At 37.5% G+C, this 25,930-nt stretch overlaps 1 protein-coding gene across 1 annotated transcript in view; it reads left to right on the plus strand.

Annotated features, from left to right (window-relative positions):
• Positions 1-25,930, plus strand: part of LOC108973071 (synaptic vesicle 2-related protein) — a gene marked incomplete at its 3' end in the record, with an annotated part of 128,888 nt that overhangs the window by 68,482 nt on the left and 34,476 nt on the right. Inside the window, exon 4 of the mRNA XM_018940087.1 lies at positions 5,300-5,424. Within this exon, the coding sequence (XP_018795632.1) occupies positions 5,300-5,424 (125 nt within the window). The remainder of the gene's footprint in view (positions 1-5,299; positions 5,425-25,930) is intronic.

Raw genomic sequence — 25,930 nt, forward strand, 5'->3', positions numbered from 1 at the left:
TGTGTACATAAGTACAAAAGAAATTAAATTATTTCAAGCCAAAAAAGGAAGGTAATGCTTAATTATTATATATTAAACAATAATTATTTAAAATATATATTATGATAAAAGTAATGAAAGTCTGCTGGAATCAAAGTTTTTAGGTCCTGCAGATCCAGATGTTGTCATTTCTTCTTGGTTATTGTTAAACTTTACTGGTAAAAAAGATTAGACTGCTGAATTCCTAAAAGAACACGGGTTTAAGCACTTGGAAATCCTTCTTCACGGATGGGGGGAAGGTTGGATGAGAGGTCTACTGTCAGGAGCTCTCTATCAACTCCAGTTTCAGGCTTCCTGACTATTGCAGTGCAAGAAGAGGTGGAAGCAACTCAACACTTCCTTCTTAACTGTCCGCGTTTGGGGGGTCGAAACTTAAACATTTGGAGCGCATATCTTCAGATCCCACCGAGCTAGCAGGAAAGAAAATTAAACGTTTTACTAATTTATAGTTCGCACACAGGAGTTTTTCATTTCTATAGCCTCACAGGGGACTACCTTTGGTCTTTGATCAGCCATTCAACCTAACCTAATCAAGGCACATTGAACATAACCAATAAAAAATATAAACAACAAATCAAGGCTAACTTCGTGATAAAAAACAAAAACAAAACTCTGTTATTTTTACATGAGTGATGATACGTTATTTTGTTTAACGAAATCAAGCACTTGATGACACGTTTTTCCGAATTTTCAATATAGCTTGGGTATTTCTGAGTGCAGAAGCTTAAAATTTGTGACACATATGTAATCTGACGTGGTGATTCATAATCAATAAAAAACGCAATTTTGAATTCGCTGAAGATACGTTATTTTGCATTTTTGGTAACGATATATACATATATCATGCGTGTAGTAGGATTATATAGGCTGTCAAAAACGTCTTGCGGTATTTTCGCTAGTTGGCGCTGAAAGCGCGTAGTTCTAGTTTTATTCGTCGCATCGGGTCATGCTGTACCTTTTTGAAAAGCTCATTTCACGCGCTAACATGTGTTTGATTGATAGTCCTTTCTTTTAAGTTGTTCGTGAGTTATAGCGTCGCAAACATGATGCAAAATAAAGAGAAAATACGGCATACTTTACAGTATTTGCATCTCAAGCCGCCAATAAAATTTGTGCAGTTTATGGACCGATACAGTTTCTATTTCCACCGCACAATGCTGGTTTCAACGTTTTCGTTCTGGTGTAGAGGTGGTCGAAGATGCGCCAAGCTCCGGAAGGCCTGTCTTCGAAAATTGCGATAAAATCGCTGAATTAGTCGAAAGAGAGCGGCATGGTAGCATCGGTCAAGAGCTGGGAATTAGTCATCAAAAAAAATTTTATGAACTATTGAAAATTCGATAAAAATACTGCAAAAATACCGCAAGACTTTTTTGACAACCATATATTATGTAAATGTTTGTCTTAGTACCCAAAAAATTCACGAACTACCATCGGAGCTACGTAAATTCCACATTATTTAAAAATGACAAAAAAAAAAATATTTTTATACCTGCTTAAATATATGTATGTATATATATTTTTTTTTAGTGTATTGAAACTTCTAAATTACTACCTCCCAAAAATCTTCGATAAATAGCTTTTGTTTAACGCTTTGTGAAAGAGTGGGATTTACCTACTGTGAAAAGTCTGCTCAGGTCCTGACGATTTCTTCTTTAGAAACTTAAAATGTATTTTTCTTGATGTTAGAGTTCACTTCAATAAATCATATTCAAAACTTAAATAATTGATTGTGGCGTTTAAACAGACGGAGCCACAGTTTGTCTTTTATCACATCTTAGTGATCTTTATATAGTATATTGGTCCGATGTTAACCCTTTATAACGTCTGAGCCCATTAATACAAAAGAAAGATACTCATTGAATTTCATTAAGATACTTCACAAATAAACCGATATTTTCGGTATTAACATTCTTTATTCGTTGAAATAGTGGATAAATTACAATTGCATTTGGTACCATCTACACCTATAAACACATACGGATATAAACTTGATTTGCTTTTATTGCTATATTTAAGCCCACGTCTGCTAAAATTATATTAAAAAACATCTGCTAATAAGATATACTTGTACATAAGTGCTCGACCTCGACCAAAGACGCAGTATTTAATATATTATATTAGGTTGATGTTGAAAACGTCTATGGAGGATCGGAAATCCTTATATTAGGGATATGAGATTTATGCCATGGTAAAAACCATTTCCATTCCAACTCAGCGCTAAACCACACATTTTTTAAGAAACTTTACCATATAGTTTCACTAAAATAACACGCATTTCGACCTACTTGAACGGTTTAAATAAAGGAGGAAAAACGGAAGTAATTTTATGGTGTATATTGAAGACAGAGAAAGGGTCAGGCTGACTGCATTAACTTTGATTTTGATAATCCCCAATCATATGGGGTAAAGTCAGAGAGATGTTCGAAAATCCTCATATTACTTATATGGGAGCTTGGTCAAATTTTCACCTTATTGTATCCATTTTAGGCATAGAGATATACCGTTATGAGCAGAACATTATCTCCTGATTTTATTAAGATACCTGACATATTGCCGATGTTTGCAGTACAAAGTCACTCCGAAGTTCGAAAATCTTTATATTAGGTATATGGGGCTAAGGGAATTGAATTTGTCCAATTGAACCAATTTTTGACATACACACATACTATTATAAAAGAGGGATTATCCATTTTTTATTTAATTTAAATAATTTTTTGTCATAACTGTCACTGTCACATTGTGTAATGGAAACTGATCGAATCAAGTGGAATTTGAAATTGTTTAATGTGGGAAGTAGGCGTGGTTGCAGTCCGATTTCGGCCGTTTTTAAACTGTGACATAACAATGTAAGAAGAATGCTACGAACTAAATTTTTTCGAAATCGGTTGGTCAAGTCTCGAGATATGAGATTTCTCCAAGAAGTGGGCAGTGATGTGCCCATTAGGGTGGGTCGATTCCGAACTTTTTCGATTCGGGATTTCTAATAGTACGGAAAAGTTGCCTTAGTACTTCCTGATCGCAATGCAACTTTTTGTTTTGAGATCGGATTGCATCTTCAACCCAAACTCCGGCCTTGAAATTTCGGAAATTCACCTAAAATCGTGAAATTGTCTACCTAGCACCTGGAATACGCATCTCATGGCAAAATGTATAAAACAAAAGTTATTTGTCATGTCATTTGCTACCGAAATGGATCACATACCATTTCCATGGCCGTAGGACGAAACGTTTCCGAGATACGAGCGGAAGGTGAAAAGTACTACCACGACACTATCAAAGAGCAACATATTTCTCTTATAGCGGAACCTGGTTGTCATTATTCTAGTTACGTCACCTCTCCTTCCGGGTCAGCTGAGGATGAGACGCAAGCTATATGGCAACATTTACAAGACAATTCAGTTGATGTGGAGCATCTAGAAGTTGTCGGTGCTGGTGGCACCAACACGAACACAGGTTGGAAAAGTGGAATCATTCGGAAACTAGAAGAACGAATAGGTAGGCCATTACAGTGGGTTGTTTGTCTTCTACATTTCAACGAACTTCCATTTCGTGCTCTTTTCGAACACATAGATGGTGTCTCAAAGHKTCCAAATACATTCTCTGGCGACATAGGTAAACTGCTCCCTGATTGTGAGAAGTATCCTGTTGTCAAATTTGAAAGTTTTCCATCCTGCCAATTACCTTCTGAGGTTGTTAATCCGACAGCACAGACCAAACTTATCTCTATAAAATATCAGAAGCTGTTATTTTCGGTCAATGCTCCTCAGATTTAGCGTCGATGCATCCAGGTAACATGTGCAAATCTCGCTGGCTCACCTGTGCAAATAGAATTCTGAGATTATACATTTCTACTGACAAACCAACAAAGGAAATAAAGATTTTGGTCAAGTACTTACTTACAGTTTACTCACCTTTGTGGTTCTCAATAAGATTCAACAGTTCAATCAAAGATGGCTCGCGCCATCTCTATGCTGCAATTCAAAGGTCGAGATAGTTACCTGCTAAACTGCGCAAGGTGGTCGATTTATCCATTCAACAGAATGCTTTCTTTGCTCTTTAGTATGATGACTGACGAACGGATAGAAGTCAGAAAGTTGGCCCTTGACCGTCTTCTGGCAGCAAGAGAAGCTGAGTCTGATACTGTAAATTTAAGGGTTAGATGTAATAAAGTGACAAAGCTGAATTTCAAATCTAATAATTAGTACGATATGATTAACTGGAAGACTATTACCTTGACTCTTCCACCAGTTCTTTGTTCAGTTTCTAACGAAGAACTCATAAAAGGGCTGTCGGGTGACACTGCAGAGGTATGGAAATTTAGTGAATTCCCCTCTCACACCGTGGCAGTCGAGAGAACCGTCAAACTGGTGACAGAGACATCTTCTAAAGTTATTGGCCCCCAATCTCTACACTGAAATCTAGGCAACACGTGCCAAAGTTTAGTACAAAATCTGATTTTATCAATAAATTTGAAACGGATTCAGACTAAAACAAGCCTGACATATGGATGGTTGGTTGGGTTGGGTTGGGCTTGGGAGACCTTGCGCTGTGGCACGCCGCATTTTCGCTCCTATCTCGGGAACGGTTCGTCCTACGGCATTGCATTGGAATCAGGAAGTACTAAGGCAACCTTTCCGCACTATTAGAAATCCCGAATCGAAAAAAGTCCGGAATCGACCCACCCTAATGCCCATCGTCCAATTTTCACACCGGCTCCCATAAAGCTCTCTCATACCATCTCGTTGGTAAAATTTAATGTATCTGGCATACTTAGTTATTGATTTATCGCTCTTTTAATAGTTTTGAACAGTACCGTTATATGGGGAGTGAGCGGCGTTATCCTTCGATTTTCTCCGTTTTCTCACTGTCGGTAGAAGTTATATATTGTATATGTTTTCGGTTGTTGTCGATTTGTGGGTGTGGCAGTGGTCCGATTACGCCCATCAACGAACTCGACATTTTTTGTACTAAGGAACCTACACACCCATTTTCATCGAGATATCTCAATTTTTACTTAAGTTACAGGTTATACGGACGTACGGATTTAAACGTTTCTCGTCATCCTGATCATTTGTATAAGTATATGTATATAACGCTGTATCTATCTCGCTTATTTTTAGGTGATTAGTACAATAAAACTATAATACTCTGTAGCAACTGGTTGCAAGAGTATAGAAATAGATTTAATGCTTTACCTTATTGTTTTGAAATATATTTCAACGATATAAAATGTACTAGTAATCATCTTATTTTATTTCAGGCCTTAACTTTTTGTGGTGTTCTGCTTGTATTGTACAGCTTTCTAAGTTCTGTGGCACCTACTTTTACTTGGCTTATCATATTACGTGCACTGGTTGGATTTTCGATAGGGTGCATACCACAATCGTAAGTTATTAGGTTTTGAAGATAATTTCAAATATATACATATGTTCAGATTAATTCTTATTTGTTTTAATTATAAATAATTCTAACTGGCGCTCAACGTGGGTCAGTAGCACGAAAAGAATACACATCAAATATACTTGCCAGTTATTGCCAATAACATCACAAATAATCATAACTCCCTTGGGCTCAATCGATTATTAAAATCTTTGCAGCAAAAACTAACCGATATATATGTATATATGTAAAAGCAATTTCAGTACTACAAAATTTATATATTGTATAGGAGATCATAGTAGGCTTTGGCGCACTCTGTTTAAAAACATTAATATATACTGCAGACATCCTAGTATTTTATAAATGTGAATGTAAATTTGTTATGCTTAATTGCTTAACCGATCATCATCAAACATTTTATACATATTCCTAATGATTTGAAATTAACATAGGATAATTGTGGAATTTTTTGTATAATGGTTGTTTGTAAAATTGTTTTTGGTCTCGTAAATGTCGAAATCGGTCCCACAAAATACCGCTAAGCGAAAACTTATAAAATCTCACAACTAAGCCGAAAGTTAAAATACAAAACTATAACTTGGTGTAACGAAACTTTGTGGAAAGGAGAATATGTTAATTGAAAATTAGTTCCACCTGGCTGACCTTTATTAAGTTTAATGTACTAATTGCACAAATCACTAAAGGTACGTTAACCAAACACGCTCATTTTAGCACTGCTTCCCATGCAGTAAAAAAGCATAAAATCGGATTATCTTCGCGTATGACGGTTATGTTGAAAACCATTAAAGTAACATAGTAGTGTGATAACTCACTAAATAAATTCGTCAGAAGTATATTTCACATTATACATATATGGTTCGGAAAGTCTTCATAGGATTCGAGTCAAAATTACACAATCGGTTTGGCACCGCGCAACTTAAGGTGAAATCCCATATCTCAATAACTACTGAACAAATTTTAACTAAAATTTCACATTATAAATTTGGGCATAATCGTAATATATTCATATTTGCGATTTATGTAATTATAAAAATTTTAAATTAAATTTTACTTCTAAAATTTATCGAATATTAACCTAGAGTTAATGGTGTTATTTTAATTCAATTATGCAAAAAATTAGTCTATCTTCCGCTTAAAAAATCAGACTACAACTATGACCAATATGTATGTAAATACGTACCAAATCTGATTGTAATTCATCCATTTCTTCGAATAAGACGTGTTGAATTCTTATGCAACATATTTTATCATTTATATATACCGTCCAAAGAGTAAAATAAGAGTTGCATTACAAATAATTAATTATTTTCTAGTTGCATTTTTAAGCCTTTGTCAGAGTTGCACTGCGCAGTGACTTCGCCACAGCGGCCCCCTCCTAGAGAGCCGTTGATGGTGCGATGAAGGCGGACTTTAGGTGATCGATGGAAACCTTGACCTTGCTGGCGTTGACCTCGACTAGTGGCTTGATTCCAGCTTGTTGTGATCGAATGGTTTTGTTGGGGTATGCCAAGAAGTATCGGTTGCAGCTCTTGCATGATACGACGTAGTTCTTTTATTGTCTTTAATTCGTTTGGCTTGCTGTTGCATTCTATGATAAAATCCGAATGCAGACGAAGCGTTGTGCTGTAAACAAGCTCCGAAGGCGTACATCCCATGTGCTTGGTATTGGTAAAGCCTCTGGCTATTGAGTGAATCTATCAATTATCGTAATGCAATACCTATTGCCTTCCGACAACGGAGACGGACCACCATGTCGATGTGTAAGTGAGAGGGTCTCGGCGCTGTAGTACACTCTTGTTGTGTCGAACCCAATCAGTTCTTAGAAAATAACTTGCTGTCACGTTGAATATCGGGTCAAGCAAATCACTCGACCATTAGTTTTGTAATAGCGTGTATACCTGAATGTGACATTGTGTGTTGATTGCAGAAATGATGAGCGAAACTTCTAAGTTACAAATAGATGGAGACATCGCAAAAGACTCTGTTGGAACTAAAAGGTAAATCAAATTTCTTTAGCTTAGGAGAATGATGGATTATACCTTTCAGATACAAATTTAATTCTCAATCGTGGACGTGAGCCACCCTTGCAAGTCTGCAACTAACCCATGTTATCCGAGGAAGTCGGCGCATAATATCTGCTATAATAAAATTCCAACAAAAGCTATGTGGATTAGGGTTAACGGATGTGTTGCTCGACGTAGATTTGGAACGATGTGGGCCCCTGGGGCAGTCGTTACCCAGAAGTAAATTGACTTGCTTTGACAAGGTGGCGATTTCAGCTCGTAGTTCAGAAATTTCTCCCGATGCTTGAGTTTAGGGTGCTAATGCTACACATGTGGCCTCTTTCAAAGCCAGATATTCGGTGATGGAATCCGCAATTTTTGTCTTCTCACTGATTGGGACGTTGGTGGCAATAAATGCTGCCTGGGTGTAATGCGAACGTCGGCTCACCTAGAGGCCACGGTGTATGCGTTCGCTGAGCGCGGGCTCTGCGGTGCATCGCATCTCCCTGTACGAATCGCTATGTCGCTGATCACCTAATGGTAGTTCCTTCAAAGTGCGCTAAAGCCGGCGCTGCAGACTCTTTGTTAAATTTTCAATTAGTTTTTGGCGTATGAATTTGGGGTGGCGTCTACATTATTATATAAATACTTCCACAATCGGTTACGAGCGTGGTGTCGTTTAAGCTCGTGTTGAAACATATTGTAGAGCACGAAGTCCTCAGTTTGGTGGTTACCACCAGAAAAGAGCCTTTATTAGCTTTATAAGAATTAAATAGTCTAACAAGGGTTGCCTGGACGAATAACTAATTATTTTTGAGCTACATTTTTAAGATTTTGTTAGAGTTGCAAAGGGTGATTCCGCCACATATATAATCAAGTATTATTTGAAATTTTCGTTTTCAATTATTGTTTTTTTGTATATATTGGTATAATGATATTGTGGTGTCGGTGAATATTTGCTATTTCTTTAAGTATTATTTTAATTACACATCGAGACTTCGTATGTATTGTTTTTGTGCAAGTATTGGACATCCTGATGTTATGTAACTATAATCTACGGTGTCCGAGGCGTTTATAAACCATTTACAGCTTTTGTCAGATAGATGGTTGAATTTGAGTTTATCCATCGGTTTTTATACATATATGCGTACTGGTCCTTCAGTTTTCGAGATATCGATCTGTAATTACACGTGCACTATAAGATATAGCTGTCAATTCCGTATAGGAATTCTTTTTATTTATTTTACATATTATTTCCATAAACTTTGGCTATAACATTTAGCCGCCATACAAACTGCCCAATCAAAATCAAGATAATTTTGCTATATTCACATATATAACAATCCCATTGCTATTGCCTGATCCTGAATAGTCATTATAAACTCTTCTGGTTGCAATTATCCTTTTCTTAAGCAAACGTATTAATTTGGTTTTCAATGATGTAAAAATGTTTGCAGAGATTTATTTCTGTTTCCACAGGCTTCAAAAATACAAAAAAATTTTTTTCATTTGAAAGCCGGAGAAAAGGTTGCAAAAATCTGAAAACGAAAACAAATAAATGAAGCATTCCCACTGTCAGAAAAAATGAAAGCACAATAAGAAAAGTGGTGTCAGCTATTATTATTTAAGGGCTAGGTTAACTTTTCGCTCAAATTTATCGATTTGAAGCACAAAAATGCACTGTTGTCAGTAAAACACGCTAGCTCATTTTCATTAAGATAGCTTTATGTTAATTACTTCTTGATTTGTGTCCTGGAAACTGAAAGAATCAAGAGGAATTTAAAATTGTGTTATATGGGAAGTAGGCGGGGCCAATTTCTTCCACTTTCACAATGTGACATAAGAATATAAGAAGAAAAAGAAATCGTTTGGATGAGTCCCGATCAATGGGACTTCACCAAAAAGTGGGCGGAGCCACACCCATCGTCTAGCTTTCACACTGGCTCTTATAAACTTTTTAATACCATCTCGGAGGTAAATTTTATTGTCTCTGGCGTATTTAGTTATTGATTTATCGCCCTTTTAGTAGTTTTGAACAATACCGTTATATGAGGAGTTAGCGGGGTTACCCTCCGATTTCATCCATTTTTAGGCTATAGGTAGGAGTTTTCATACTATTTGTGCTGGGTGAATTTATGTTTAGTTATTAGAGGGCATACATTTTATCCACAAATCTTTCTTGCTGGTGCGGTCCCCGGTACCAAATTACAGTTTTATATCTTAACTAAGTGCTTAATGACGATTTGTGGGCGTGGCAGTGCTTCGATTACGCCCGTCTACGAACTCGATTTTTCTTATACTACCGAACCCACAAACCAAGATTCATCGATATATCTCAATTTTTGCTCAAGTTACAGCTTGCACGGACGGACGGACGGACAGACAGTCAACCAGATTTTAATTTTTCTCGCCATTCTGATCATTTATATAACCCTATACATATCTCGTTTAGTTTTAGGTGATACGTACAGCCATTAGGTGAACAAAACTATAATACTCTGGAGCAACTGATTGCTCACTACATAATGTAATAGACCTTCCCAAAGTGTCCCTAGGAGCCATCACTCACTCGTTTTGGCATTTCGGGAGTGGATTCAGGTCGAAAGCTGGATTCTCTGTGTATCAGAGTATTATTTTTTTTTACACTTACGACACGAGAATTTACACACACAGTTCTTGTAGCTATGTGAAATGGCCTAGCAGTTATATCAATAACCATATTTTTTGATTGTGGAGATACGTGACATACGTGACTCTACTACTCGAATAGGGTGTGGCTTTTTGCAGAGCTTACAGCTTTCTGTATATATATTATTTTGAGTAAAGCTGAAATTATTATTCCTTTGGGTGTTAGAGGGTCTAGGTATTGGCGTTCCAGCTACGTTTGCATGAAAAGTGTTATAATTCTTTTCATCTGTACTTTTAACTGAACCGGTGTGGAATGGGGGTAATTTTGCTACGGAAGCTTTAAACTTTCCAACAGTTTCGAGAGTTTTGTATTTGTGAGTTAAAAAACTGTCGCAATTTGACCACGTCAGTATATCTGAATTATCTGCTAGGGTATATTCAAAGGTTTCGAGAGTTTGTTTAGGTAGTTTTGAACAAAAAAGATATATCAATATCGGATCCCAGCTTTGTGTGTCAATCTCAAGGTTGTTTCAATTAGTTAGAACGTTATTAACCGAACGTTGTAAGCTTTTTATAGCACATCCTGTTTCTTTGAGTTATTTGGGGTAGGTTAAAAACGGTTTTTAATTGGGTGTTTACTTGCAATCTCTTATTTTCGTATTGGTCGACTAAATTTTTCCAGGCAAATATGAATCCATCATTTGTTAAGGGTGCGTTTTGAATAACCTCTCTTGCTTCTCCTCGAGTCTTCTGAGTAAAGTGAAAGAGTCTTTCAACATTACTCATCCTTGGGTTACGGACATACAGGGCTGTAAACATATACCGAAAGGTGAGCCAAGTTGTGTAAAAGATGTCGGTGTCGCATGGTAGAAGGTGAACTGCAACAGCGAAATCCATCATCGTGCTTTCTGAAGTCCTTTCCTTAATGGGTTGGGTTGACACCTGTGTTTTACGCGTATCTACATCTTCGTTGATGGAAGCTAAGAAAGATGAGTATATTTCCATATTTAATATATGGATTGACCGAGCAAAATAAGTCGCGTAGAGTTACAAACATATAATAAAATAAGCTTTAAAAAACTTTTTCTTTAGTGACTTATTTATTTTAAAAATTTCAAATTAATTTTCTCGCTTTTATCTCGATGGTGTCCGATTGCTAATATTTATGGGAAATTATTAAATTTCCGATGAATAGTAGAAAAAAACGATAAATTAAATTTTGCAGGGATTTGTAATTTTTTCCTACTGGGTACTCGTCTTTTGACGATATTTGATATTTCGTTTAGTACAATCGTTATAAATTATGAGTTTAATACTTCATTGGCTTTGTACAAATATTGGTGTGTGTGTTTCCAATATTGATTAATCGTGCTTAATTTCTTATTAGATAGTAGTGTTAAATTTCAGTGTTAATATACATACATGTTCTTGTAATTATAACTACTAGATAATGATGACCTCTTTTAGTGTAATATCCACTAGTATTTGTTTCATCGCCTTGGTTGAAAACGTTTTACTGTGTTCACTTGTTGTGTTCACTTCTGTATCGCTGTTGTGTTGGCGGGATAATAATTTCCTTTTGCGTAAAAAGCGCCGGAAAAGTTATTCTCGTTTTGTTTCTCCTTCTTCGCCTGTTGCGTAAAGTTGGGGCGGTTTATATTCCTCTGGAGGGATTAATGCAGAGGAGTATTTGTTTGGATTAAACAATGGAAATGATGTAAAAATTATCCGTTTAAATGTCTCGTTACATTATTACTTATAGTTAAATTTCCTTGAAAGTTATCTAGTAAAATTAATCCTGCTTTTAGTTCTTCAATGTTTCTTACATGCTCAGTATTTGTAATAATACAATCATAAGGTTTGTTACCTATCAAATTTTTAATACAATTTTCATTTTGTAAATCGTCAATTTGGTCTTGTTTGCATATTTTTACATTATTTATTTGTTTACAATCATTTTTTACTCCATGGTAATTTTCATTACATTCCAAAACGTTTTCAAATTTTAATTTCAAAATTGTTCCATTTTTGCTTTTTGGTTTTATTAAAATGCAATTACAGAATTAATTTCTTGCTTTTGGTACTTTTATTACATAAATTAGTACATTTTGTTTTGTAGCGATTTCAATACTTGTAAAGTTTAATGATTCTTCTAAAGAATCGAACGGAATGTTTTCTTCAATAAATATCTTGTGAGCCTCTGCATTCGATATTATGAAACTGTTTATTATGTTTGCTTTGGTAAGATGTATTGCTTTGTTAATGTTTTCAATTTCTTTTTTCATTATATCAGTTTTAAATTTATACTGAGGTATTGAGAGGTTCGAAATTCATTGCTATTTTGTAGTATCTTTAATATCTGTTGCTCACTTGGGTGATTTTTTTAATCCTTTCAAAAACTTTTCTATTAATTACTAGCTGTTGATTATTGTTTCCTATGATTTCTTCGAACTTACTATTGAGAGGGATTTCCCGCAATCCATTTCCATGCTGATCCTATAAAATTTAATGACCTCTTTGCTCTATATTTTGGTGTTATATTGTTGATAGTATTATTAGTTATTTTAATTTCTTTTGCAATGAATGGGTGCAAGGCATTGGAAGGTGGGATATTTTTTGTGAAGTTTCTATTTATGTCATCTAGAATTATGGAGTATTCGGTCGATGAATTGAAGGATCTTGTAAGTTCCAGACTGCACTTTCCCGATGCCATTTTCGATGGTAACGATTTCGGCTTGAGAGTAATCGAGTACTTCAACCACAGCATAACAAAGGATGTGAAGGGTTACGGAAATTAGTGATCTAAAAGAAAATATGATTATATTAGTTTCTTATACGATCTTTGTGGAATATTTTGCTTGATTCTGTTTTTACTGTGAAATGTCTGTTTACTTTAACTATTTCCTCATTGTACCTTTTTGAAATTTGTGTTCCTAATCTTATATTCTGTTTAACAAGAATTTTGTCTCCTGTTCAATTTCCTTTGTATATTTTTTTTTATGATATGCAGGTCCTTTTCCTGTTTCTCTTTTAATTTTTCTAGAACTTTCTTCACAGTTTCTTCTCTCTTAGTGGCATTTGAGGTAGGTGTACCGAAGGAAGAAGAATGGTTGTATTCGTTTATAAWCCATTCCATTAATTCATCGAAATTTTTATCAGGATGTTAATGTTTTAAGCATCTTAGAATTTCTGATATTGTTGAATGGAACCGTTCTATTTATCCATTCACCTCGCTTTTATAGGGTGGTGCAGTGAATATTTTCATACCTACTGAATTAATTTYCTAACATGCATTTTATTGGTTGTGAATTAAATGTCTTTTCGTTATCGAAAGCTATAGCCTTCGGAACTCCAAAGTAAAATATTATATTATTTTTCTTAAGCGTTTTTTATACTGCCTATACTTTTCCCGTCTATTTGCATTATAATGGCTAATTTGGACTTGTCAATAGAAATCGGTACTTTATGTTTGTCTGTTGAGAAAATGTCTATGTGAATAGTATGGCCTGGATATTCTGGTACGGGTGTAGCTTCCAATTTTGCATTGTTTGGGTGACGTTCATATCTATTTTCTTTACAAACTTTGCATAATTTTGTAATTTTTTTTTGATTTTTTTAGACATAGCGCGGAAATAATATTTTTCCCAAATCTGGAGCTTATTTTCTTTTTCATTTCTGTGAGCACGATTATGTTCCGCGATTACTATTTTATCTTGGGCCTCGGTCTGAGTAATATCTTCTACTACTATTTGTGTGAAACGAATTTTGTAATTTGCAAAATGTAGAGGGTWGATTGATTAGATTTTTAGCATAATGGGCTCTGTTGTTTTTATRCCATTGATTATCGATGGATTAAGATATTTATTTAAAAGCGAATTTAGCGATTCTTCATTGTAGGTTGTTTCAGTTATTAAGTGCCTATGGTACGTAGGGAAAACTATTTCGAATTTGTATGAATTTTTGGAATCTTCTGATATGAAAATTTGGTTTTTGAAGACGTTAATGGGTATTTCTATTAAAGAAATTAAATTTTCGGAAGATCTGTCGCTACTGTGGACAGTCATTGAATTAAAATTACTGATTGGTGGCCCTCTGATGGCCATTCACTTGGGACTGGCCAGAAACGATTCTTTTACATATGACTCAAGCAGACTTCTGGTATTTGACCAAGTATCCTCTGGTAGCCAAAGAACATCCGTTTGAAGGCGAACTAAAGTGAGAAGGCAAAGTATCCCCTACATAGGGTTGCGCGCTACTAATGAAAATTTTTCAACAGCCTCGGATGAGGCCCCCTTTTGAAACATCCCCAAATGTGTTGAGGCTGATCGACTTCACCGGGGCCCGAAATATGGTTATCTGTAGTACAGATTTCAGCATAAGAAGATACGTCAAGCTACCTGGCTGTCTCCGGATCGAAAAACTACCAACCAGATCGATCAAGTTGTGATAGACGGAAGACACGGCTCCAGTGTTTTAGATATGCGTGCGCTCCGGGGTCCTTACATCGACTCGGACCACTATCTTGTTGCAGTCAAGATTCGCCCACGCCTCTGTGCAGCAAAAAACGCACGCCAACAAACACAAGGAAGGTTAGACGTCGAGAAACTGCAATCACAACAGACAGCCGAACGATTTTCTACTTGGCTTGCACTCCTGCTCTCTGAGAGCACTCGTCAACAACTCGGTATAAGAGAACTGTGGGACGGCATTTCAAACTCCTTACGTACAGCTGCACCCGAAACCATTGGTTTTCGGAAAGCAAAAGAACAGCTGGTACGACGAGGAATGCCCTGTCGCAGCGGAGAAAAAACAGGCTGCCTACCTCGCAACGTTACGATCGACCACAAAACTTGCGGGATGGGATAGGTAACGAGAGTTGAAGAGGGAAGCGAGGCGCATCTTCAAACAGAAAAAGAAAGAGGCCGAAATGCGTGGGAACGAACAGCTTGATAAGCTGACCGACAGGGGTAATACCCGAAAATTCTACAAATAAATGCGGCGGCTTACAGAAGGTTTAAAGGCCGGAGCATTCTCTTGTAGAACCTCCAAAGGGGATCTAGTCACCGATGCCCAGAGCATACTTATATTATGGAGGGGACACTTCTCTAGCTGAGTGACAGTGAACGCACAACGCCTGGAAAAGGCGAACCCGATTCCCCAATCGCTGACGATGGAGCAGACGTTCCATTGCCTAATATGAAGAAGTTCGAATATCAATTACCCGCCTGAAGAACAACAAAGAGGGGGGGGGGGGGGCCGATGGATTGTCGGCTGAGATGATAAGGAGCATGCATCAAGTTCTTTGTAGAATATAGTCGGACGAAAGCATGAACAACGATGGGAATTTAAGTGTGCTATGCCCAATCTATCGAAAAGGAGACCCCACAATCTGCGCCCACTAACTGTGGGATAAGCCTCCTTAACATCGCGTTTAAGGTTCGATCGAGCATATACCGACTAGATATTCACCATGCGCCAGATCTTAGAAAAGTGAAGGACACACACCACCTCTTCGTGTATTTCAAAGCTGCTTTCGACAGCACGAAAAGGAGCTGCCTTGACAAGGCGACTCCCTATCGTGCGCCTTCTTCAACCTACTTCTGGAGAAAAGAATTCGAGCTGCAAAGCTAACTAGAGAAGGTACCATCTTTTATAAGAGTTTACAGTTGCTGGCGTATGGCGATGATTTTTATATCATGGGCCTCAACACCCGCGCTGTTAGTTCTGCTTTCTCCAGACTGGACAAGGAAGCAAAGCTGATGGGTCTGGCAGTGAATGAGGGCAAGACGAAATATCTCCTGTCATCAAACAAACAGTCGTCGCACTCACGACTTGGCTCTCACGTCACTGTTGACAGTCATATCTGGGAACCAGTGTAAACATCACCAACAATGTGAGCCTTCGGACTAAGTAGGCAATTGAGAAGCAAAGTCCTCTCTCGGCGAACAAAAAGCAAACTCTATAAATCACTCATAATGCCCGCCCTGCTATGTGATGCAGAGGCTTGGATGATGACAACAATTGATGAGTCGACGTTGCGAGTTTTCGAGAGAAAAGTTCTGTGAAAGATTTATGGTCCTTTGCGCATTGGCCACGGCGAATATCGCATTCGATGAAACGATGAGCTATATGAGATATATGGCGACATTAACATAGTTGAGCCAATTAAAGGACAGCGGCTACGTTGGCTAGGTTATGTTGTCCGAATGGATGAAAATACTCTGAAAGTATTCGACGCTGCACCTGTCGGGGGAAGCAGAGGAAGAGGAAGGACCAAGTGGAGAAGGAATATCCAATTGGCGCCACGTAGCGAAAAGAAGAAACGACCGGCGCGCTCTTCTTAATCAGCTATAACCGCGTAAGCGGTGTCTATGCCAATTAAGAAGATGAAGAAGATTGGTGGTCGTGAGAGTAGGTCTGAGACGATGTTTGTGCTGCCTGGTTTATGATTTCGTGATTATATTATTTCAATTGTGCCTTCTATATATTCATTTTTGGATTTGTATTTTTGTTGCTGAGAGCAAAGGTCAATGGTTGGTGATCAGTGTAAATTATAACCTTGGGACAGTGGGCAAACGTTTCCTCTGCTCTGCTTAGAGTTCTTGACAGAAAGGATATTGGCCTACCCATTTGGGAGGGTACGGTTCCTAAAGCGTAATTTGAAGCATCCGTGGTAAGCTCAAAAGCTTTTTCGAAATCTGGATAATGAATTATAACATCGTCTGATGTCAAGCAATTTTTCAGGTCTCTAAAAGCGTCTACTTGTTGTGCAGTTAAATTTAAAAGTGTCTTTTTAGACTGATTTTTGGAAATTCTTCCCAGCTCTCCTCTCAGTTCACAGTCAGATGTTTTGCAATTTGTACGTACGCTTTTATAAATCTACAATAATGTCCGGTCATTCCTAAAAAGGAGCGTAAATCATGGACAGGTTTGGGCCGTGGAAAATTTATTATAGCTTTTATCTTTTTTTGTGTAGTGCGAATTCCATTTTGGCCAACTATTATACCGAGGAATTCGATTTCCTTTTTGATAAATTAACATTCATCGAACTGTACCTTTAAATGCGCTTTTTTGAGAGTATCAGATATAATTTTAAGACTTCTAAAATGATCTTTACTTTTGCTAAAGATAATTTTGTCGTCGACATAAACGTAGCACCGAACGCCGATGTGTTTTCGTAGCACATCATCCAAAGTGCGTTGGAAAATGGCAGGCGCATTTCTTAAGCCGAATGGAAGTCGAGTAAATACGAATTTCACATTGGCAATGGAGAAGGCGGTCTTCCCAATATCTGCTTCGTTAAGAGCAATCTGATGGAATTCACTCTTAAGGTCAATTGTAGAAAAATATGTATTTGATCCCAGATTAGTTAGAATAGTGGTAATATCAGGAATGGGATATTTATCTGCTATGGTATCCTCGTTCATTTTACGATAGTCGATTACCATACGGAATTTTTTCAATCCTGAGGCGTCTTCTTTCTTCGGTACGACCCATACCGGAGAATTGTATGGAGATTTCGATGGTTGAATAATGCCTTCTTTAAGTAATTCCTCACTTTATTTGTCTATTTCTGTTTTTAAATGCATTGGATACGGGTTAGTTTTGTAATATATTGGCCTATCACTTTTAGTCCTAATTTCGCCTCTAACGTTAATGAGAAATGTTAATATTTTATCTGGTTCAGCAAATARTGTTGGGCAAGAGTTAAAGAGTTGTTTTAATTTTTTGTTATCTTCGGGATTCAAATGATTTAGCCTTAATGTAATGTGCGCAATAGAAATAATTGCTAACTGGTGGATGGGGTATTCATATTTATTGAGTAATGTCAAATAGTTCGCCTTAGTAAAAATTACTGCGTTTAAACTTTTCATTGTATCGTTACCTATTATGGCATCAAAGGTTCTTAACTTGGGCAAAATGTGAAATTTTAAATTACCTATTTCATCATCGAAAACACTAATATTAGCATGATGAGTAATTTTGTCGGGTCTACCAAGAGAATTTGCAATGAAGGGTTTATTCGGAATGGGGTTCCTAATATAAGTTGGACTAATATAAATTTTGTTCTATCCGGCATCTAATAAAAAGTATAACAGTATAGCAAGGAGGAGTTTAGTCTAAAAAATTGATATTGTCACTAGGGGTTACTTCGATCTCTTCTTGTTCTTCATTGTATTCGGGTTGGTAGTTCAGCACTCTTAGTATCCTTCCGGATATTCTAATATTTCTTTATCGTATTCTATTGGGTCAGTTTCTGTAACTTCTGTATTGTAGATCCGTTGCATTTTATTAGGAGTCTGTATTATTTGTGATGGTGGTCTCTTGCTAGCTTGATTATTACTTGCCTGCGCTAGTTCATTGCTACATGCCTGTGGTTTGTTACTGAATGTTTGCTGCCTATTATTAAATGTTTGATTTTGTTAATACTGAGGCTTATTCTGATAATTTATTTGCTTCGTTTGAAGAGAGCTATCAACTTCCATTGGTGTAGGAGTGTGTGACGTAGTGTCGGTTTTGTCCGAACTGTTGATACGAACTTGGTCTAGGGGATTGGTTGTGAACATTTGTAAGTTTTCGGTAAAAGGGTCTTACTTGGGGTTTGAATGAGTATGACCTTGGATGATTGTGGTTAATAGGTTTGGTATTGGTCAGCAAGCGACTGATACTATTTGCATGGTTCGTCCTGTAATTCATGTTGCCTAATTTGAGACACATGTGAAGAGCCTGTGGTAAACTGGTTGGTTCCCTTACACTTAACAGACTGGGTAAGGCACCATTCAGACGTCTTATAAATGTGTCAAGTGCCTTTTCTCTATATTTTGTTGTCATGGCATACAAAGCTTCTTCACCTAGCTCCAGACAATCGATTTTATTTAGGTTAAGCGAGTGATATTGAGAAACGAGTTGGTAAAATTCTTCGACAGTGCTACCACGTTGAGCAAGTGTTGTCATTTAATATTCCAACGTGCTAACGTCTCCCTTGTCTGAGTAATGTAGCATCAGACATTTTTTTTATCTTACCACAATTTAATGGGGTGCGGTAAGACTCAAGTTCTGTGTCAGCTTCGTCAACTATCTTGCATCTTATTGTTTGCAGGATAGCAAAATATTCTCATTTTGTTTCACTACTTTTCTTTTTACGCTTGAAAGATGAAAAATATTAACCTTTCTTTTATAATTTATTAATATTATTTCTTCTAACGTCTATCACTTGTGTACGAACTTAAATAAGACTTATTATATGAAAATTTTATTTTTAATAATTTTTCCTTATTTTATCTATTTAGTAAAAAAGCAATTTATTGAACTCTGACTTACATTAATCCTAGAAGCTGTATTATGTCCTTAAATTACTGATGTTGATTTCTGGTTAACAATGTTGTTGAGGCTGATAAGTAGTAAATTTGTTGTCCGCACTGGGTCGATGAATGTTGAGTGGTGGTTAACAACGCTGCTGAGGCTGATAAGTAGTAAATGTATTGACGATGTTGTTGTTTATTCGTTGCTCCTTAGCTTTATATTTTGATTCTTTTTCTCTTTTGAACTTATTTGCATTATTTGCTTTTGGCACTTATTTGTTGATTCCTTTAGCACTGTTTGGTAGTCTCTTTAAATTGTTAGTCCGACATTTGCAGTCTTAGAAATATTTTATTGTATGGTCTAATTTCATTGTAATTTTATTTGTTGCTCTTATTTATTTAAAAACTTTTTTTCACACGATTTTGATGTAGAATTTTATTTTTTTAAATCTTGTTATTTTCCACTTTAAACTTTTTATGACCATTAAATTCTTATTGATTCTGTTAGTATTCTGGTTGGCGGGTCCGTACGGACCGTCCTTTTCGTAAACAAGGATTATGTTATTACTAAGGGGCCAACTAGCAGAAGTTTTTAATAGGACTCGCGAATTTATTAGTCAATTAAAAATTGTTCGCCGGTTTACGGTCGCGATTTTTAAACTAACTTTCGTGGTCCCTGCTCGGGCGCCACATAAAATAAAACAATAGGTTTTTATTTTGCAGCACTATGTGCTTATGTTGAGCTTTATTTCAAAACTGAAAACTTAATTCTATTGTTAGTTGTTATTAAGCTAAGCCCGAGCCCTATAAGTGCCTAGTCATCAAAATTAGGTTTGCGTGTGTTTCGCTCAACTGCCTAATAATTGGGAGAACGGATGCGCATGTAGCGCATTCCATTAAGCTAAGAGTGCAATAGGAGTCTCAATTCTAAGTTGACTCCAAATTATGCAGACATTGTTGTCAGCAAATTTACTATGTTGTGTTAACTTATATACGCTTCTGTAAACACACTGGTTGACAGATCGCGCTAGTTTTTGGCATCCTAATTAAGAACAGTTGTACCAACCTAGGAAAAAAAAACCTGTAGCGGTAGATGAGAGGAGGAAATGAGGAATTTCCGATATTCTGGACAGATTCCTGATAGGGATACGAGCTGCCTTAATGTTGGTATGTCTGAATATGGTATACCCGCAAAACTAATACGGCTGTGTAAACTGACGGTGAGTATTACCAAGAGCTCCGTGAGGACCTCTCTCAGCCATTGGATACTAAACGAGGTTTCAGTTAAGGCGAATCCTTATCTTATGCCTTCTTCATTTCACTACTGCAGAATATAAATCGAGGTGCAGAGCTTAATAGAAAAGGTACAATATTCAACAACAATGTACAATGAACGTCCCAAAGTAAACAGGATTTAAAAAAACAGAACAAATGGGTTATTCTTTCTGGTTTTTAAATTGTGATTTTTGATCAAGTAATCGGTCACAAGCGTCTATCGATGAGACGGCGCATTACCGTGCAACAAACCCCAACACGTCAATACGGCGCAGCAAACACTGCAAAACTCCAAGGTAGAATCCGCATTCACATTTTGGCCGGGTGCAACAAATTCTTTGTACACAACACCTTTGGAATCATAAAAACATATCACAGTTTCGATGGAATTTCCGGTGATCACGGACTTTGATTGGCCCACATGGTGATTGTCATTTATATCCTCACGACCACTTTCAAAACATTAAAACCACTCGTGAGCTGGCAATCATCGCCATAAACTTGTTTCATCAATTGAAAATTTTTGAATAACTTTTGCCAACAGGTGCTACTTTGGACATGGTAAGAAATTGAGAATAAAAGTCCTCTTGCCGAACAAAAACCAAATTCTACAAGTCACTCATCATCCCCGTCCTGCTATATGGTGCAGTAGCATGGATGATGACAACATCTGGTTCAACGAAGCTGCAATTTCAGCTCGGGTAACAAGAAAAAATCACACGGAGCCAAATCTGATGAAAACGGTGTGATAATTCGGGTGGTGGAGTACGGCGTGGCTCGTTCCGTAGTTGTGGTTGGCCGTGGGGAAACCGACGGCGCAAATGATTCCACAAAAATATTAAATAAAAAACAGAATGTTTCTTATAATAAATATATTTTATTATAACAAATTGGAAAAACACTTACCCCGTCTGGATTGGTGAGCTGTCGCAAAAGAAGAGAGCGCGCAACTTTTTACTAGCTAATTTTTAATTGCGTTCGAATTAAAACTTCGAAGAAGAGATTGCTCTGCCGATACAGACGTGGCAAAAGAAATTGGGCGGGGCGGCGTCAACATTCGTCCCGCCTTGCAGTATTACTGCAAATGCAGTTTACAATTAATTACTTAAAACTAACATGCGACTGGTCCTGTACTTCCTCTCACACGTCTTCTTTGCAGAAGGGGTGGCCGACGAGACGAATCGCGTATGGTTCGGTTCGGCAAATATCGCTGAATTCAGTCGGTCATTGCCATACCGCCAAGTTTCATAGACGTCACCACCTTCGAGGTCGGCGAGAAGACTCGAGTCTTACTCGATCCTGGGTAAATGTGAGAGGCGTTGGCAGCCAATGCACTTTATTGTGCCGATATTATACGACACCGGATATTATATACCCCAGTGTCGTATTTTGGCAAAGAGTTCACCCACTGCCGCTGGTTGTAATAATGGTAACATGAGCCGGAAGTAGACGTCCGCTCACAAAATTACCCCGACTGGCGCTGCCTTGTTGAATTCGTTGTCTGCCAGTCTTAGTCAGGTTCTGGAAGCGTTGAAATATATGGTCTTCTAGAGACCTTACTGGCGTCGGTGGTAATGGATGACGTTGTATTTGGGCACTCACGGAGCACTCCGAAGACGGCGCGACGACACGAGTGTGGTTCGATCTTGGGCGTATGGTATTTTCCTTGGATGCGCGACTGATGACGTCGGTTGACACGTTTGAGAGGGGATCGAATCTGTCGTGCCGATTGTGAATGGATTTTCTTCCATTCCCGCTGCCTCAAACTGCTGTACCCATGTCAATTCAATGTCATCGACGTCTGGATCTTCGGCGTCTGAACTGGTGCCATGAAGCATCGTGTGATGGGGGTTGCCGCAACGTTTGCAGCGTATTACGCTGTCGCATTCATTCTTTGAATGGTTCGACGCGAGGCAGTTGCTACAATAGCGGTGGATCAATGTGGTCCTCACCGTAATAACTTCTGGGGACATCTGCCGAGACTGTCCTTTCTACGCATAGGAGGCGGTTGACTGTCATAATTTTCATTAATTTCCTAAACGAAAAGGAAGATTATTAAGGTGTGAAAATTAACATTGATGGGGTAAAATTATAATCTTTGTTATAGGCCTAGAAATTAAGCCAGGTTGAGTTTCGACGCCCTCCATTCATTAGGAGGTAAATTTCCATCAAGAACTACCACTGGGTTGACTTGGGCGTTCTGTTGCTAATGTTTCCATTTCTTTCGTTTTTGAAGTTCCTTTAAGTATTCGGTGTTCCATCTCTGACAAAAATGGTGACTTAGGGCCTTCAATTTTTGCAATCGGTTTACTAAGGTTATTAGGCAAGCTCGGCCTGTATAGTTTTTGATGTCGAATGACTCAAAGGGCTTTGAGATTTTTTCGTGGCGCAGGAAGTGATGCCATAAGTTGTATTTGCTCTCGTTTTTTTATATAAAACGCAGATCTGTCAATTATGTATCACTGTGCGGATTAGGTTCTCAGCCTTGAGGATCCAAAATTGCATTCACAGAAGATGAAGGACTAGTTGATTGCCTCCGTGAAGGGAGGATGGGGAAATTTGACCAATAATTTCGAGAATTGGCAGTTTTATGGTAGCACATATGATTGGGTGCTGCTCAGCGAAGCTGAGGGAGGGAACGTTGTTTAAACGTCCGCCTACTCTTATCATCCACAAAGCGATTTAATGATAGAATCGAAGATTTACTGTTAATGGGAAGATTCTTAGTTAAATCTGAGTACTTAGAAGCAAAATATGCCTTCTGAGTTAACTGAATAAGTCGGTGTTTGACAAATTTAACTTTATCAGAAGTGAGCATTGCGGACGGTGTTGGGGTTTTGTATTCTGGATGAATTTTTTTGTAGAATCTGAAGGCTCGAGAAATTACGCCGAGTGCTCTTGAAAGTTCGGAAAAAATTTCCAAAACATCTTCGGTCTCAATAACTGATGTATGATGCACACGAATGCTCTTGGCCTTCAGAGTAGTGTCAACGTCTACTACATAATTCTGGTTTGGCCACTCGGATGGTTGAAGTTTGAACCACTTAGGACCACACCACCAAAGATTATGTGGTTGTAAATCTTGAGGAGAGATTTCTCTGCTAGCCAGGTCGGCGGGGTTATCTTCGGAGTTGGCATGCCTCCAATTTCAATTTGAGTATACTCGTAAATTTTTGATATTCGATTCGCAACGAAAGTCGACCACGAACACGGTGGCTTACGTAACTATGCGTGAACGATGGTGGAGTCAGTCCATAAATATATTCCCTGATGACCACTTTAGCTAACAAAGGAGCACCAGATAGTTCTAATCTCGGTATTGAGATGGTTTTAACAGGAGCGACCTTTGTTTTTGCTAAAAGCAAGCCCGTTTTTATCTCGTGGTCGTTCACCTGCACAAGTAAATAGATCGCTGCGTCGTACGCCTTTTCTGAGGCATCGTAGAATCCATGGAACTGTACTTGACAGCTCGGTGTATAACATACCCGTTGCGGGATCCTGATATTATTTATATGTGGGTAGTTTTCTAAAAATTTCTTCCAGTGCTTGAGAGATTTGGAAGTAAAAGCTTCGTCCCAACCGGTTTTTTCAAGCCAAATGTCCTGCACTAAAATTTTAGCAACGATGATTACTGGACTCAACCATCCTGCTTGGTCGAACAATTTAGCTATTATAGACAAAAATTCTTTTTTAGTGAAAGAGTCTTTGTTGTCCAGAGGCTTAGCGGAAAAGCAAAAGTTGTCCGATCTCGCATTCCATCAAATTCCCAATTTTTTGGCTTTGCTAGTGCTGTCGAGTTCCAGAAAGTCTGTCTTCAAAAGCTGATCGTTAGGTATGCCCTTCAGAATTTTCCTGCTGTTTGATGTCCACTTCTTAATAGGAAGCCGGCTGAGGCTAACAGTTTAATCAGCTGGTCAATTGCAGTGCAGATTTCATGAGCACCAGATAAGATGTCGCGACGTCTCCGTATGTATTAGCTTTATTATTTTCGCACCTAAAGGAAACGCTGATTTTCAATCTTCAGCTAGTTCCATCAGTGTACGAATTGCTAGATACGGAGAGCAACTGAGCCCAGAAATGACTATTTAATTGAGACTCATTGATCTCCCCGCCCAAGATATCACTAAAGAGGGTTCTTTGACCAAAATTTGACGATACATTTTTTTAATACCAGCATTGAACACAAATCTAAAAAGTCGCCATTTGGTGATCATAATAGTAACATCAACTTGGAGTGCTGGACCGGTGTACAAAATGTCATTTAAACTTACATGTTTGGATGTGGGATATGAAGCATTGAAAACGACTCTAAGCTTAGAGGTTTTACTTTCAGGTTTGTAAACGGCGTGGTGAGGGAGATAGTAACCTTTGTACGGATTTTTTGCCATGTTATGTAGAATTCGTTGCATATAACCTAAGTCTATGTACTCCCTCAAGACCTTTCGGTATTCTTCCTTAACGAGAGGTTGTTTATTGAGAGATGTCTCACTTCTCAAGTATTGTTTGAATACAATACGACGAGAGCTCTAAATTAGTTTCTGCTATGAGTGAAACAATGTAACGCCCTTCTTTTTTTCTAATGGTTGTTTCTGAATAAAACGATATGTTTCTGGTGAGAAATGGCTTTTTATTTATTTCTTCTAGCTCCCAGAATTTGGACAGCTGATTATCTAAGTATGAATTTTGGGTCAACCTTTTGACTTGTATAGAAATATGTATATAATATTATTCGAAAGTGAGTCAAAGTTGAAATATTTCCCTTCGAAGGTCTGATCCAGTCTGTAGGGCATCAAGAAAAAGCTCGATCAAGTGAGAATACATACCTAAAATAAAAATTAATTGTTTGGATCAGAACTGGCTCCATTTCCAAAATTTTCAAGTATTGTGAATATTTCACTACATTTTATAGCGGTACTTTTGCGGAATAGAAATTTTTTATTTAGAAATAAGTTAATGACATGTTATGAAATTAAAAACATAAGACATTCAGCTTTGGATAAATCAGTTGAAAGATATTGTACTTTACAAAATAAACTCGAAAAGTAATAGACTTACATGCCATGAAGAATTATTTTTTATTTTTTTTTAAATACATTTTTTTTTATTAATGTTTTTCGATATTGTAATAATTATTTTTATATATGTATATATCTGTCTCTTATACACATCTAGATGTGTATAAGAGACATCATCAAAAGACTGCAACATCACGTGAGATGGTTTGGAAAGTGAAGAAGCGACTTGAGCGAAATCCACGACAAAGTGCCAATCAAATGGCTAAAG

Source organism: Bactrocera latifrons, unplaced genomic scaffold, assembly GCF_001853355.1.
Source record: "Bactrocera latifrons isolate USDA-ARS-PBARC rearing strain unplaced genomic scaffold, ASM185335v1 scaffold_451, whole genome shotgun sequence".
Classification (NCBI taxonomy): domain Eukaryota; kingdom Metazoa; phylum Arthropoda; class Insecta; order Diptera; family Tephritidae; genus Bactrocera; species Bactrocera latifrons.